Source organism: Nuphar pumila, chromosome 15 (assembly GCF_984573655.1).
Source record: "Nuphar pumila chromosome 15, dmNupPumi1.hap1.1, whole genome shotgun sequence".
Lineage (NCBI taxonomy): Eukaryota > Viridiplantae > Streptophyta > Magnoliopsida > Nymphaeales > Nymphaeaceae > Nuphar > Nuphar pumila.
Genome location: NC_143263.1, coordinates 70,003,167 through 70,017,641, shown reverse-complemented (window position 1 = coordinate 70,017,641; position 14,475 = coordinate 70,003,167). Strand labels below are relative to the sequence as shown.

General features: G+C 39.4%; 1 protein-coding gene across 3 annotated transcripts in view; it reads left to right on the top strand.

Moving 5' to 3' along the window:
- The window catches only part of LOC149815553 (pantothenate kinase 2-like), a 152,278-nt gene that overhangs the window by 69,884 nt on the left and 67,919 nt on the right, over positions 1–14,475 (top strand). For all 3 annotated transcript variants that reach the window (XM_089988265.1, XM_089988266.1, XM_089988267.1), the window contains exon 14: positions 2,179–2,261. In XM_089988265.1, the coding sequence (XP_089844391.1) occupies positions 2,179–2,261 (83 nt within the window). The remainder of the gene's footprint in view (positions 1–2,178; positions 2,262–14,475) is intronic.

The window sequence follows — 14,475 nt, the reverse complement described above, 5'->3', positions numbered from 1 at the left end:
CACACCTGCTATTTTCCACGATAGAAGGGTAACTTAAGCTACCATGCTTCTTTCCAAAAAAAACTCGACACAACAGGGAATCACGACTGCTGCAAACCACATTCTGAAATAAACCAACCCACAAAAAACAACTAAAGTTCAGGAATCACGAACATTGCTGCGCCCAAACACATCACGACCAATGATAGAATGCAGTCGCAAAACAAATATTCACTACACCTGCTGTTCTCCAACATATAAGGCACGACATCCAGTAAGTCTTCAGGGCATAGTTAGACAGATCAATTATATTTCGATCACAAGCAATCAACACAGAAAATAAATCTGTATTCACGGCAGAATTCTGATCACACGCAATCAGCACAGGAAAGAACTCTGCAAAAAATCTGATCACACGCAATCAACACAGGAGAGAACTTCAACAATCACGACAACACAGGAAATGAGGATTTCTGCTGCTCCCAAACAACACGAACACACCTCGACAACTCACGAACCCAAGAAAAAAAAATCTCACTTCATGGCAGGAACAGGACTCGGCAACACAAGGTCGCGGCAGGAGATCCAGATGAGGAGAACAGATCTAGATCTTCTCCTTAGATCTGACGACAGATCTGGGTAACATCCCAGATCTGTTATCAGATCTTCCCCAGTCAAACACCACCAAACCTGATTTTAAGAAGTCGTAGGGTTATTGCTCCTCGTTGATGAAGATCAGTCCTTGATCACGCTCCCGAGATCGAGGGCTTTGATACCATGTAGAAGAAGATGGGATGTACAGCCACTTGTGTGTAGAGAGAGAGAGAGAGAGAGAGAGAGAGAGAGAGAGACGGCTGCACAATAGAAAACACGTTAACTTAATTGATTAAGGCTTCTCTCTATATTAAATTGAGAGAGGCAAAAGAGAAATTACATCTAAGTCCTTATTAGGACAAAATTTCAAAAAACCTCTAATATAAAAGAACTTAAACAAAGAACCACCTATTCTCAACATATAACAATAATCAACAACAATAATAATCATGTCCTCTTTTTTTGCAGAAAGGAACGTGAATTTAATAATCAAATAAACTGCTGCCAATAAATCTTAGTGAGGTCATGCATCAAGATCAATTTGTAATCTTTTTTTTTGAATGACGCAAATCAAGAATCGTTGGGCTCTAGATGACATCAATCTGATCTGATTTTCAGATTTGATAAATCTGATTTGATCAGAAAGATATGACCCAAATACGAACAAACCAGAATTTATAAAATAGATTTCAAACCCAAGTTTTCAAGAAGAAAAGAATCAAGAAATATTCAGATCTGATTTAAAAGATGAGAAATAACAAGAGGAAGGAGATAAGAAGAGGTTGGGAAATTAAGAAGAAATCAAGAAACACACAAATATGATTTAAAGAAGCAAGAACCAAGAGAAGAGATGTAGATTTGAGAGAAAACAAAAGAAAAGAAGGGAAGAAAAGGAAGAATAGAAGATTCAACTATTACCCTGAGAAAGAAAGACCAAATCTTAAAGGTTACCAAGATTTTATAGCCCCTTCTCCGGATCATGGCTATGATACCATGTTAGATTTAGGGTTTATGAGGTTCCTGCAGAGAGAAAGAAGACAACAACAAGGTCTGGGCTGAAACTCCACGATTCCCAATAATGGAAAACGTGTTCTTTACTATGAATATATATTAATCTTACAATAGACAAAAATACCCTTTAACAGTATACAACACAAGAAACAACTAATAAGGGCATTTAGGAAACAAATGTAACACGACATAATAAACATAATAAACAGACATCAGCATAGAAATCATGCCTGACGTGATCTGGATCTGGATCCAGACCCAGATACGACCACCTCAACCTCAATAGAAATCTGCTTCTTGAAAGATCATATTTTATGATCTATCCCCTAATGTTTTTATTCTCCACATACTTATGCATTGAGGATGTCTTATCACATTTTCTGGAAAATTTTATGAAAGATGTCATATTTTAGTAGATAATTAAACATCAATAAGATTCTGATGGAATCAAACTGTCATGATTTTATTGTAAAACTCAGAGCCTTTGATTTCCATTTTGCACATGATTTGGTTCATGAAAGTGTAGTTTCAACGTTCTTTTGTAGACTTTTGCTTTTGTATAGCCATGAACCAAATGGTTGGTTGACCTTGTAGGCAATAGCCAGTGAAGGTGGAACAGATGATGCGAAAAGAAGAGGTGATGCATTTTCTAGTGCATTTTCTGCACACTTGGCCAGGTAATATCTGATTTACCCTTATTTTGCGTTCTTATGGTACACAAGATCCTAGCTGGAGAATTGTTAATTCCAGCCTTAGGGGCATTGGATTTCATGAACAACTAGTCAGAGTAGAAAATAGAAGATAAGGTGGTAAAGTAGTGAGTAAAAAAGTGGCATCAATTTATAGTCATTGTTCTCTCCCTGTCTCCACAAATTTGGCCCTGTATTCTGTAAATCTCCAAAACTGTCTGCTGCATTATTTTGCTTGACCACAATTCATAATGTACACAGCCTTGATTATTTGGGAAATGAGGGAATTTTGAAGATATGTTTAAAAACTGAACTCTTCATATTATGGGCTTTCCATATCTCGTGTTTGTCATTAGATGAGCCAACTTCAACCATGTATTGGACCTTTTCCTTTTTATTAGCACTCCAACATTGTAAATTCTAATAAAAATGTGAATCATGTGATGCTTACAAGGGTTTTAGGACTGAATCATAGGCGGAGCCACATGTGGGCTAGTGTGGGCAAGTGCTACCCTGACCCTGAAGTCCCCAATAAGGGGGTTTGAGTCAGAATCTCTCTCTGTCTATATATATATATATATATATATATATATATATATATATATATATATATATATATATATATATATATATATAGGCACACAGATGCCCGCATGCACACACATTTGTGCCCACCCTAATTTGGATTTCTGGCTCCGCCTCGACTGAATGCACTGCATCTTCATCATCAGGTCCAACGTTTCCTGACAAACTGTTTCAGAATCAGAATTTGCATATTTTTTCAAATTTTTTTATGGTGGTTTTACACTGTTTCAGCCGTACTGCTATCTTCACCTCTCTAGGCACTGGTTAATGTCTTTTATATATATGGAAGCTTCTTGGTTAATGTCGTATAACCTTCTTTTTTTTTGTTAACTGGAGTTTGTATTTTGAAAGGGAGACTTCATGGAAAATTCTTGCAATTTCTGTTTATTGACTTCTGATTCAAACATTGATGATATCTTGATCCGGTCATCTGGTAGGGGGCGACCTGTGGATGCCACCAGGTTGATGGGATGTCACGAGTTCGAAACCCATGAAGGGTGTCCCTTGCTGCAAGGTTGAATCTGGTGTACTTCCAAGTGAGCGGACCTCAAGGGTTTTACCAACCAAAGGCCTGCCAATGTATGGTGTTGGTTGGGAAATGGAGGGGAAGGGAGGAGGTTCCCTTGGCCTAGCAAAAAAAAAAAATCTTGAGCTACACCAAATTATTTGTATCAAGTTAGGCATTCAAATGGAAAGTCTATTGATCAAAAGTGACCGAGGTGGATGTATTGGGAGTTCTGTCTCCTTTCGTTTGGTACTTGAGATTTTTTAGCAAGGAAAGCAGATTCATGCTTAAGTTATAACGCCCCAAAATTTCAACTTGTGATTTCGAAAACATTGATGAAAAACCTTTCAAGATGAGAGTTTTACTTTTAAAATCGACAGCAGAAGCAATTTAGAAAGGAGCACGAGTTACCAAATTCTGGGTATGTTGGCAGTAAAGTCATCATTACTCATGAAACAACTACTCAAGGGAAGTGAGAAAACAAAACAATAGATGATTAATAAAATCTGCAGTTTATTACAAAATGAGCATTTTCCCACTATCCAATAATCTAAAGAAAAACTCAAAACTCAGAGTCCAGACGCCAGCAGAAAGAAAAAAAATCTTAATGCATGATGCATCGCGCCATCGACCGCCTGTGAAGTCCTATTCATCACCTGCCCATGAAATGGGTCAATTTCATAACAAACTAGTAGTTGTACGAATAAACAATGTAGAATAAAATAAAGCAGGACATTCATGAGATAAGCAATTTATTACATTAAAAGCAACAAATACAATATGTAATCTATTCTAGCTGGTACAATATATGCAACATATGCAAAGATCTATTTGAAACAGATATACCAACAACATTTCAAGTAGTACAAATCTCAATTATCTACAACTATTATGAAAGGAATATTCTTTAAGTTCTGATATTAACTGACATGTGGGTATGCATAGACGTGAAATGTAAAACCAACCGAGACCGATCCAGGGGTTTATTATGTCAGGTGTTTTTCATTAACCCGGATGACTGAATGAGTCCGTTCTTAAGGGGACGATCAGTGACCAAGAGAGTAAATCCCAAAGGCATTCGTGGCCCATGGATGCATCCAACTTCTGCAAAAGTACCTGGGAGTTACCACCTAGGATAATTTATAGTAAATCACAATTCCCCTAACTTCGATGATTTGGGAAGCCAAGTCTTTTGCCCGTGGGGTGGTTGTTAACAACCTGTCCATCATAGTTTTTGTACCATCCATTCTCTCCCTTGATGAACCGTGAAGGTCGAATGAGTACGACGAGGGTTTCTTAACCGCCGCCCCATTCTACATGCTCTGGTCTGTTAGACCCACTCGAGCATCTTGCTTATGAAGGCGAGTTGTCACCATTTATGTGATTTTAGCATTGTGCCATATGCACGCTTTGAGGTTGCCACAACCTCATCATCCAAACATCGTAACACCAACGTGACGTACTTGTCCAAAACTACGATCATACCTACCTAGAGGTACGACTACGATGAGAGGGCAATCATTTAATATCTTGTAATTCCTGTAGTTCATACATGATATGCATTGCTCTTTGAGCATTTGGCCTGTAAGTCCGACATCATTATTTCATTTATTTCAATAAAGTGCTTATTGCACACTTCGAGATACCTAACGACCTCTCATACTTCTTATCGCACTATATATACCGTACATGTCTAAAGGTCCAGTTACGATAGCATCTTGTGGGTTTCTCGAAGGATAACCCATCACAGTATTTCATAAAATCAGTAATATACTTGGCATGCTCAATCACTACGAAACAGGAAATCTCAGACAAGTCTTTGGATAGCTGTGGATCCAATTATTTCCTTCGAGTAACCTACTTGGGGTACTTTTAGTTGCATCTAGCAACACACATATGGAATATTCATTTTTAAAACAGGATTTCATGCTCGAGAAGTCGAGCCTTGCACTAAGAAGATTCTCTTCTCGAGATTTTGATGCATGTACCCAAATTTTGCACCTTTTCGAAAGACACGAAATATGGTACGTGCACCTGCACACCCCCACGAGGCTTGCCTAAGGGCAACAACAAGATCCAACATATAGTAACAACCCAAGCATCTACAGTGAAATCACAACAGTGCGCAAGTACAAAAACGCATAGAAATGAGTTTACCCATATAGCATACATCAAACATATAATTTCAAAGGAGTATGAACGAGGAAACACAAAACAGGCAATCACAAGTTATATTGTTCTACAGGTAAGCATGTATGCAAAATAAATTATTCTATCTCAGAATCCTTATACTTTATTTTATTCATCCAACATCCTCGTGCGACTTTCCCCTACCTCGGGATATTGTGTAGCTGTGTGCGCCTACGAGTGTAGATGATATGGGGCTCGGGTTGCGGAGTCAGAGCGCAATTCGTCGTACGAACTGCAAACACACAAAACGTGATTATCGACACATCGCAAGCGTTGACTGAGTTGGGGTCGATCCCAATCCGACATTCAACACCTTAGAATTTTGGATGTGGTTACGTGCTCTAACAACTTTTACCAAACAGCACAAGCGGAACCCAGTTGGTTCCACAAAAAGGGGAGTCAGGCAGGGAGTGCCGGTTTTGTTTGCTGGAACAGGAGGGCGACAGTGACGAACCCCTGCCAGCCGAAAACAGAGAGGCAGCAGGGGCCTTGCCCCTGCCTGCCGGAAACAAAAAGGGTGGCAGGGGAAAGCCCCTGCCGATCGAAAACATCGAAGAGAGAGGGAGAGGGAGAGGGAGAGGGAGAGGGGAGAGAGCGGCAGAGGCCGCCAGCCCCCTTGTCGGACCCCTGATTTTGGGAAAAGACACAAATTCCTGAGTATGAGTAAATACTCTGATTTTGGGTACGTATATGGTTGTGGTGTGCTTTGGTTGAGTGTATGAGCATCAATGTATACTATGTCATCGATAATCTGTTCACGGTAGGGGTAGTTGGTTATTACCGATGAAATCATGAAGAAAAAGAAAATATACAGACTGGGTATTCGTTGCCTATGGTTTGAGTGTTCGGACAAATTTAATCTGCATTTTTGTTTCTCCTTTGATGTAATACCCGTGATTTTTATCAGATAAGTAAACTTGAATTTTATATTCAGAAGCTGCTACGAGGATACTTTCATTGTTTTATTTTATACCTAATTGGATCTCAGATGTCTTGTTCGTATCTTTGATGTCGGATCCTTAAATTACTATTTGGATCTTCAATGTTGGATCCTTAATATCTTGTTCAAAACTCCGATATTTCATTCAGATCTTAGATATCGGATCACGAACCTTAAATTGAATATTTAATAATAGATTTTGGTCAAATGGATTGAATCCTCGAAGTTTAAATTGAATTTTTAGTGAGAAAATTTCTATATTGGGTCTATAACACTTTAGTGGGATTGGTATAGCCTAGGCGATGTTCGGATCCACAATATTGCATTTGGATCTTCGACATCTCAACTTCAATATTAATCTGGATCCTTGTATTGAAACCGTAAGGATCAATTATATTTAGTTGGATCCATAATAATTTATTTGGTTCCATAGTTTCAAATCATATGATCAAAACTTCAGATTCCTGGATCCAGATTTATTAAAAGGATTTACGAAGCACAATGGATCCTGGATCCATATTAAGTTATGTCAATTTTTGGGTAACGTAAATGGATCCATATTAACATATGAAAGATCCACATGATCGTATCGAAGAATAAACCAAATGTATTAAGAATATAAAACTTTAACGCCTAAGAAAGAGATCCGGATCAACGAACGGATCCAGATAAGTCGAATAAGGATCCATAAAGGAACCATATATATATACGTATAATAGTATGTATATATATAACTATACAAAAATATATATAACTATACAAATATATATATATATACAAATAAACATATCGCGTGGATCCCTAGTTGGATCCGACCTTCAGATCCACTCCGCAAAGCTGTCGTGGATCCACATCGCTTAAGAGACACGGATCCAACACGCGGTTGGATCTCGGGTCTCGGATCCTGACCCAGGCCGCACCTCGTGTATTAAGGTAAGAAGTGAAAAAAAGAACTCTGTTAAGTTAAAAGGGTAGGACCGCTACAAGGCCTGCCCGATAAAAGCTGTAGGGTTTTGAAGGAACCCTAACGCAAACCCAAAGCGATGGGAGGGGGCGGTGTGCAGCTGCCGGAGTAGAAGAGGGGATACCCATCTCCTCGTTCCTTTCCGGGGGCCACCCTCCCTATATTACTCCCCTCTCCTCACCCTCTTCCTCCCGAGCTCTCTCTTCCCCTCTCTGTTTCCCTTGCTGCCTTTCTCCGTCCCTTACATCGCCCGCGCCTCCTCCTTCTCTCCTCTTTCGCTCCCTGCGTGCGGCAACCTCGATGATCGCCCAATGCTTTCGGCGAACTCGCACGACAGCCGACCCTGCCCTCTCTCCAGGTTGCGGTGCGGTTGAGGCCGACAGACCCTTCCACTCACGACAACAACCACCATCCGACAACGACTCTCCTCTCGTTCCCTTCCATTCTCGCACCAGTCGGTGAGCAGGAGTTCGGCTGCACCCAGATTCACGGCAGAAAAAGAGGGGAAATCATCAAAGAAGGTAGGTTTTACTATGATTTCTTTTCAAGCATGCTTTGGATTTGCCGTAACTCCCAATTCGAAAAATTGGTGTTTTGGGTTTGCCGGGAATTCCCAATAATAAAAAATTTGGGGATTTAGGTTGCCGTAAATCCCAAATCCACAAATTTGGAGATTTAGGTTGTCGTGAATGCCAATTTGAAAAATTGGGGATTTCGCGTCTCCGAGGTATAGGGTTGCCATGATTTTATAGTGTAATTGTTTCAAATATATGATATAATGTAAAAAAAAATCCATGACCTTCCGATCGAGATTTGCCTGAAATCAGACTTGGAACATAGGCTTTATGTTATTAACGCATTCTAGATAATTCTGGAAAAAAAAGAAGGGAAAAGACACAAATTCCTGAGTATGAGTAAATACTCTGATTTTGGGTACGTATATGGTTGCAGTGTGCTTTGGTTGAGTGTATGAGTATCGATGTATACTATGTCATCGATAATCTGTTCACGGTAGGGGCAATTGGTTATTACCGATGAAATCACGAAGAAAAGAAAATATACAGACTGGGTATTCGTTGCCTATGGTCTGAGTGTTCAGACAAATTTAATCTGCATTTTTGTTTCTCCTTTTGGTTAAATCTGATTCGCTTTTTTTGCTACAGTGGATCTATGCGTGATATTACATTAGATTCTATATTTCTTTTGCTTCATGGAAAGATATGGGCTACTGTTTGATGGGGGTGCTGATCGAGATATTTGATTTATTGTGTTACTGGGACAATCTTAGATTAAATTTCATTTTATTATTGTTCCTGTTATTTGGAAACTCTGATGTCATTATCTACTTGATGTTGATCTCTCGTGTAATGTTTCGAAATACTTAACCTCATAGTATTAGTTGTTTCTGCTGTTAAAAAAAAATTCCTCAAAACTTGGGTTAAAATTTTTAGGCGTTACAGTTATGGTATCAGAGCCTGAAAACAATAAATCAAAGATCACGGTTGTGCCACACCCTGCAAGCGCTCTATGAGTATAATTTATTTTGTTTTGTTATTGGTCATGATACTTGTTTTTTTTATTGTGATGCTCATATTAGCATATAGGTGAATTCACGCCTACAAATGATTAACTTTTACGTTGTTGACTTATCACGCCTATAAATATTAGTATCGACCTACTAGGTGAATGATGTATCACGCCTATATAGTTTCATTGTAGATGATTGTATTATGATTGTCTGAATGGATCTAGCATAATTGCATTGCATGATTGATATGTGTATCATGGATATCTGACTAAATTTCTTAGTAGATATGTACATGTGTTTCATGTTGAAATAATCAAATGTGATATGATGTAAGAATTATCAATGCTCATGAAATGATGAAATGATCTGAGTGTCTTAGATACATATATGATTTGAATCCTGTGTTCATAACTCGAACTACGTAGAAGTTATGTATCTTGAGGTTTAGTTGATTCTTGGTATATGCAGAATCACATTGTATAGAACTTGTTGAGAAATTGTACGGGGTAGTCTCGTAATTATTTAATAATTTGGGTATATCGTATTTCCTCATTATAGCTAAGGGTATTTTTGTACATGTTTATCTTTTTCCTAATCTCTCTATTTAATGGAGATTAGACCTAATGGAATGTAACGATTCTCTCTCTCTCTCTCTCTTTCCCTTCTCTGATTTGCGTAAAACCCTTGTGGTCCACAACATGGTATCAGAGCGGGATGCGGTTCTGAGCATCTGACTGTATCAACCCACCTGTGGATCGGCTCCTGTGTGCGCAGCATCTGACCTAATCTGTTCGGCTCCAGCGTGCGCTACATCTGACTGTATCAACCCACCTGTGGATCGGCTCCTGCGTGCTCAACATCTGACCTAATCTGTCGTCTTCTTTTTGGGGTCTTGTGTGTTCAACAGAAACACATATTAGATAGTGATCGTTGACAACATCTACAACTTGTGGAAGTCGAGTTAGTTGTGCGTGGAAGGAGCAGGCAAAACGATCGATCCAAACTGCAGTCTGGATCAGGTTCTTTATATGGTGATCCAACTGTGTTGGATGTGATTTCAAAGTGAGTCAATGGGGGTAGAGTGGATGTTGAATAAATCTCCAGTTTCGAGCATGAATCAGAGGCATAGTCGTGGTGGATGTGTAGTCGTGGTATGCAGCCTACCGTAGTCGTGGTATGCATCTCTATCGTGGTATGCATCTCTATCGTAGTCGTGGTATGCATCTCTATCGTGGTGGATGTATAGTCGTGGTATGTAGCCTATTGTAGTCGTGATATACAGCCTGTCGTGGTCGTGGTATGAGCCTATCGTAGTCGTGGTATGCATCTCTATCGTGGTGGATGTATAGTCGTCGTATGCAACCTATTGTAGTCGTGGTATGCCGCATATCACAGTCCTTTGTTGAGTAGGTTGTTGTGTATCTCAGATTTCATCGGTGAAATCAAAACTTGATATAGTTGGTTTCATAGTTGGTTGTTGTTGTGTATCAGATCCGGACTTTCAGCAGGCTGTGTTCAGGTGTGATTGTTCCTGCGTTTTGAATCAAGTCAAATTCAGTATCCCATGGCTGAAACACAGAAGTCAGATATGAAGTCTGACACTGTGGCTGATTATAAAGCCTTTGCAAACCCCTTTTCGTATGGATCATCGGTAAAATTGGATGAGACCAACTATGCTAGATGGTCTCGTACATTCATGATGTCTGTATCAGGTCATCGTAGAAAACATATTTTGTTGGAAAATGAGCCCAAAGATAAAACTGAAAAGTATGCTACATGGGAAGAGGACAATGATATTGTCATGTCATGGATTATGAATAGTGTGCAACCTCACATAGCCGATGGGCTTATTTATTACGCCTCTGCAAAACAAATGTGGGATAATTTGCAAGATACTTACTCTCTAGAAACTAATGTTAGTCGGATTCTTCAGAGATTTATAAATTGCAACAAGGAGAGCAAACTCTAGCTCAGAACTATGCCTCTTTGAAGTCAGCCTTTGAGAGGCTAAACGCACATAAACCACTGTGCTGTGACAAACAAAAACTACATCAGGAGCACACCATGGTTGCACGATTTCTTACAGGATTGTCATCTGAATTCTCAGTTGCTAAAGTTCAGATGTTGACAGGCTCGGATGTTCCCACTCTTACTGAGGCATATAATCGATTAAGTAGGCTTGCCATGTCTCTTTCTTCTTCCTAATCAGAATCACAATCTTCTGCACTGTCTGTTTCCTATGGTCGAGGTTGAGGTTTTATTCCTAATACTCGAGGTTGTGGGCGTGGTCGAGGCATAGGAGGACGAAGCAAGCTCCAATGTACCTACTGCGGAAGATTTGGGCATTTAGAAGATAGATGCTTTGACAAGAATGGAAGACCTCCTGCACCTTTAGCTAAAGTTCCTATGGCTCAAGTTGCTAAACCCGAGTCTTCCGTTGTTCCTCCTAGTGATTCAGTTACTCTTACTCATGCTGAGTATGTTGATTTGATGGCACATCGTTCCTCTATTGCTGATGTTGCATGTTCTGCAGGTGATGGATTAAATTCCCAAGGTAGTCAGTGGATTATTGATTCAGGGGAATATATGCATTTGTGTGGAAATGAATATGATTTTTCATCTTTGAATAGTGTTGCTAACCATAAAAAGGTACTTCTTGCCGATGGAAGTTCTTCTTCCATTGTGGGTCAGGGGAATATCTCCATTTCTCCTACTCTTCAGTTATCAAATGTTCTCCATGCCCCTTCATTCTCTCAAAATTTGTTATCTGTTAGTCGTGTTGCAAAAGAATTGAATTGTAGAGTAATATTTGATCCTATGTGTTGCACTTTTCAGGACTTGTTGACGGGGAAGACGATTGGTGGAGGCCATGAGGAAGGTGGAGTCTATTATCTACAACCTGTTGGCTCAGTTCATTCGGCAGTTGAGTCATTCTCTAGTTCGCTGCTTTGGCATCATCGTCTTGGTCATCTTCCGTTACTCAAATTGCGTAGAGTTATTCCTCATATCTCACCGTCCTCTACTCTGATGTGTGAAGCATGTCAGCTTGGGAAGCATCATAGGAGTTCATTTCCGTCTAGTCAGAGTCCTTCAAGTCAAAATTTATTTGATCTTCTTCATGTGGATGTTTGGGGTCCAAGTAGAATTCTTAGTCGTTCTAAGTGTCGTTATTATTTAGTCATTGTAGATGATTTTTCCAGATTATCTTGGGTATTCTTGTTAAAAGATAGGGCTGAAGCCCCCATTATTCTTAAATCCTTGATTATTCAAATAAAAACTCAGTTTAATTCTTGCGTCAAAGTTGTTCGCACTGACAATGCTCTTGAATTCAAATCCTCTGACTTATTACAATTTTACAAAAATCTTGGGATCCAACCTCAGACTTCTTGTCCTCATACCTCGCAACAGAATGAAGTCAAATCCTCTGACTTATTACAATTTTACAAAAATCTTGGGATCCAACCTCAGACTTCTTGTCCTCATATCTCGCAACAGAATGGAATAGCGGAGCGCAGGCATCGACACATTTTAAATGTTGCCCGTTGCCTCATGATTCAGTCTAATATGCCCGCGTCTTACTGGGGAGATGCAGCTCTAACTGCGGGATACCTAATAAATCGTATGCCTTCAACCTCTGTGGGGGATCGTATTCCCATTCAAATTCTTAGTCCTGAAGCTCCACTGTTCCCTATCTCTCCAAAGGTGTTTGGTTGTGTGTGCTTCGTTCATAAACTTGATCCCAAACAAGATAAATTGTCATTCAAATCTATAAAATGTGTTTTTGATGGGTACCCCAAACATAAAAAAAGATATCGTTGTTATGATCCCATTTCATAGAGAGAGTATGTCAGTGCAGACGTTTCATTTTTTGAGTCTATCCCATATTTTTCTAGTACCTCTCCAAGATTACATGCTAGCCAAGGTGACTCTTTTCCACTTTCCGTCCCTCCAGTTTCGCTGGAATCCGTCGGTCTTGAGCCTCTTGTTCCAAGCCCAGTTCCATCACGTTACAAAAATCCTCCTGTGGTGTACACACATCGAGCTCCACCCAACTTTGTGCCTTTGCCGTCTACTTCTCCAGAGGTAAGTGTTCCTGACTCCCTGCAAGGTTTCGAGCTGCAGGCCCGAGATCGGAGGGTGATTCGAGGGTTAGAGAGGTAGAGGAGAGAGAAAGAGAGAAAGAGAGGTTCGGGGGTTCCCCCCTTTGTAGGAGGGGGGCCTTCCGAAAAGGAAGGAAGCCCGACGGCTGTGGCTTCCCCCCTCCCCCATTCTCAAAATGTTAGGGTTCAAAAGAACCCTAACCTGCGACTTATCGGGGGGGGGAGGGTTTCTCTTCCTTTTATTTTTATCGGGCAACCCATATCGGGTTGCCCCCCCCTTCTTTATCCCTCCCTGTAATAAAATTTTACAGGGAGTGGGTCGGGTCCGGGTCCGACCCGCGATGCTGGATCCAATTTCGATTTGGATCCAGGTCGCGTGAATAGCAGGGGATCCAGGGGTTGGATCCACTTGGGTCCAAAAGTGGGTTTGAAAATTTTTTATTATTAGTTATTTATTTATATAGTATTACTAAAATACTCAAATATGCACATATTTTTCTTTTGGATCCGCTAACGGATCCCAGGCCCAATTCACGTTAATTAACTAAATATATATATTTATATATATATATATAATTTCTTTATGCTGCATAAAATTTGCGGTTAATACACCAATCCCCCTAGACTACGATCTCTACGGGAATGCTGCAATAAAGTTTCGAGGACGAAATTCTTTTTAGGGGAAATGATGTAATACCCGTGATTTTTATCAGATAAGTAAACTTGATTTTCATATTCAGAAGCTGCTACGAGAATACTTTCATTGTTTTATTTTATACCTAATTGGATCTCGGATGTCCTGTTCAGATCTTCGACGTCAGATCCTTAAAATACTATTTGGATTTTCAATGTTGGATCCCTAATATCCTGTTCAGAACTCCGATATTCCATTCGGATCTTAGATATCGGATCACGAACCTTAAATTGAATATTTAATAATAGATTTTGGTCAAATGGATTGGATCCTCGAAGTTTAAATCGAATTTTCAATGAGAAAATTTCTATATTGGGTCTATAACACTTTAGTGAGATTGGTATAGCCTAGGCGATGTTCGGATCCACAATATTGCATTTGGATCTTCGACATCTCAACTTCAATATTTGTATTGAAACCGTAAGGATCAATGTATATTTAGTTGGATCCATAATAATCTATGTCACATGGGTGCGGGTGCGAGTGCGACACGGGTGCAGCGCAATTTCAAAAAATTTGGACACGGGGACTCGGCTATATATATATTAAAAAATATATATTATAAATATATATATTTTAAATATATATAATTATATATAACAATAAATTAACACATAAAGATTGTAAATTTTAAAGCAAAAATAAAAAAGCAATTCTTAACAACACAAACTTACCAAAATATAACACATAAAGAAG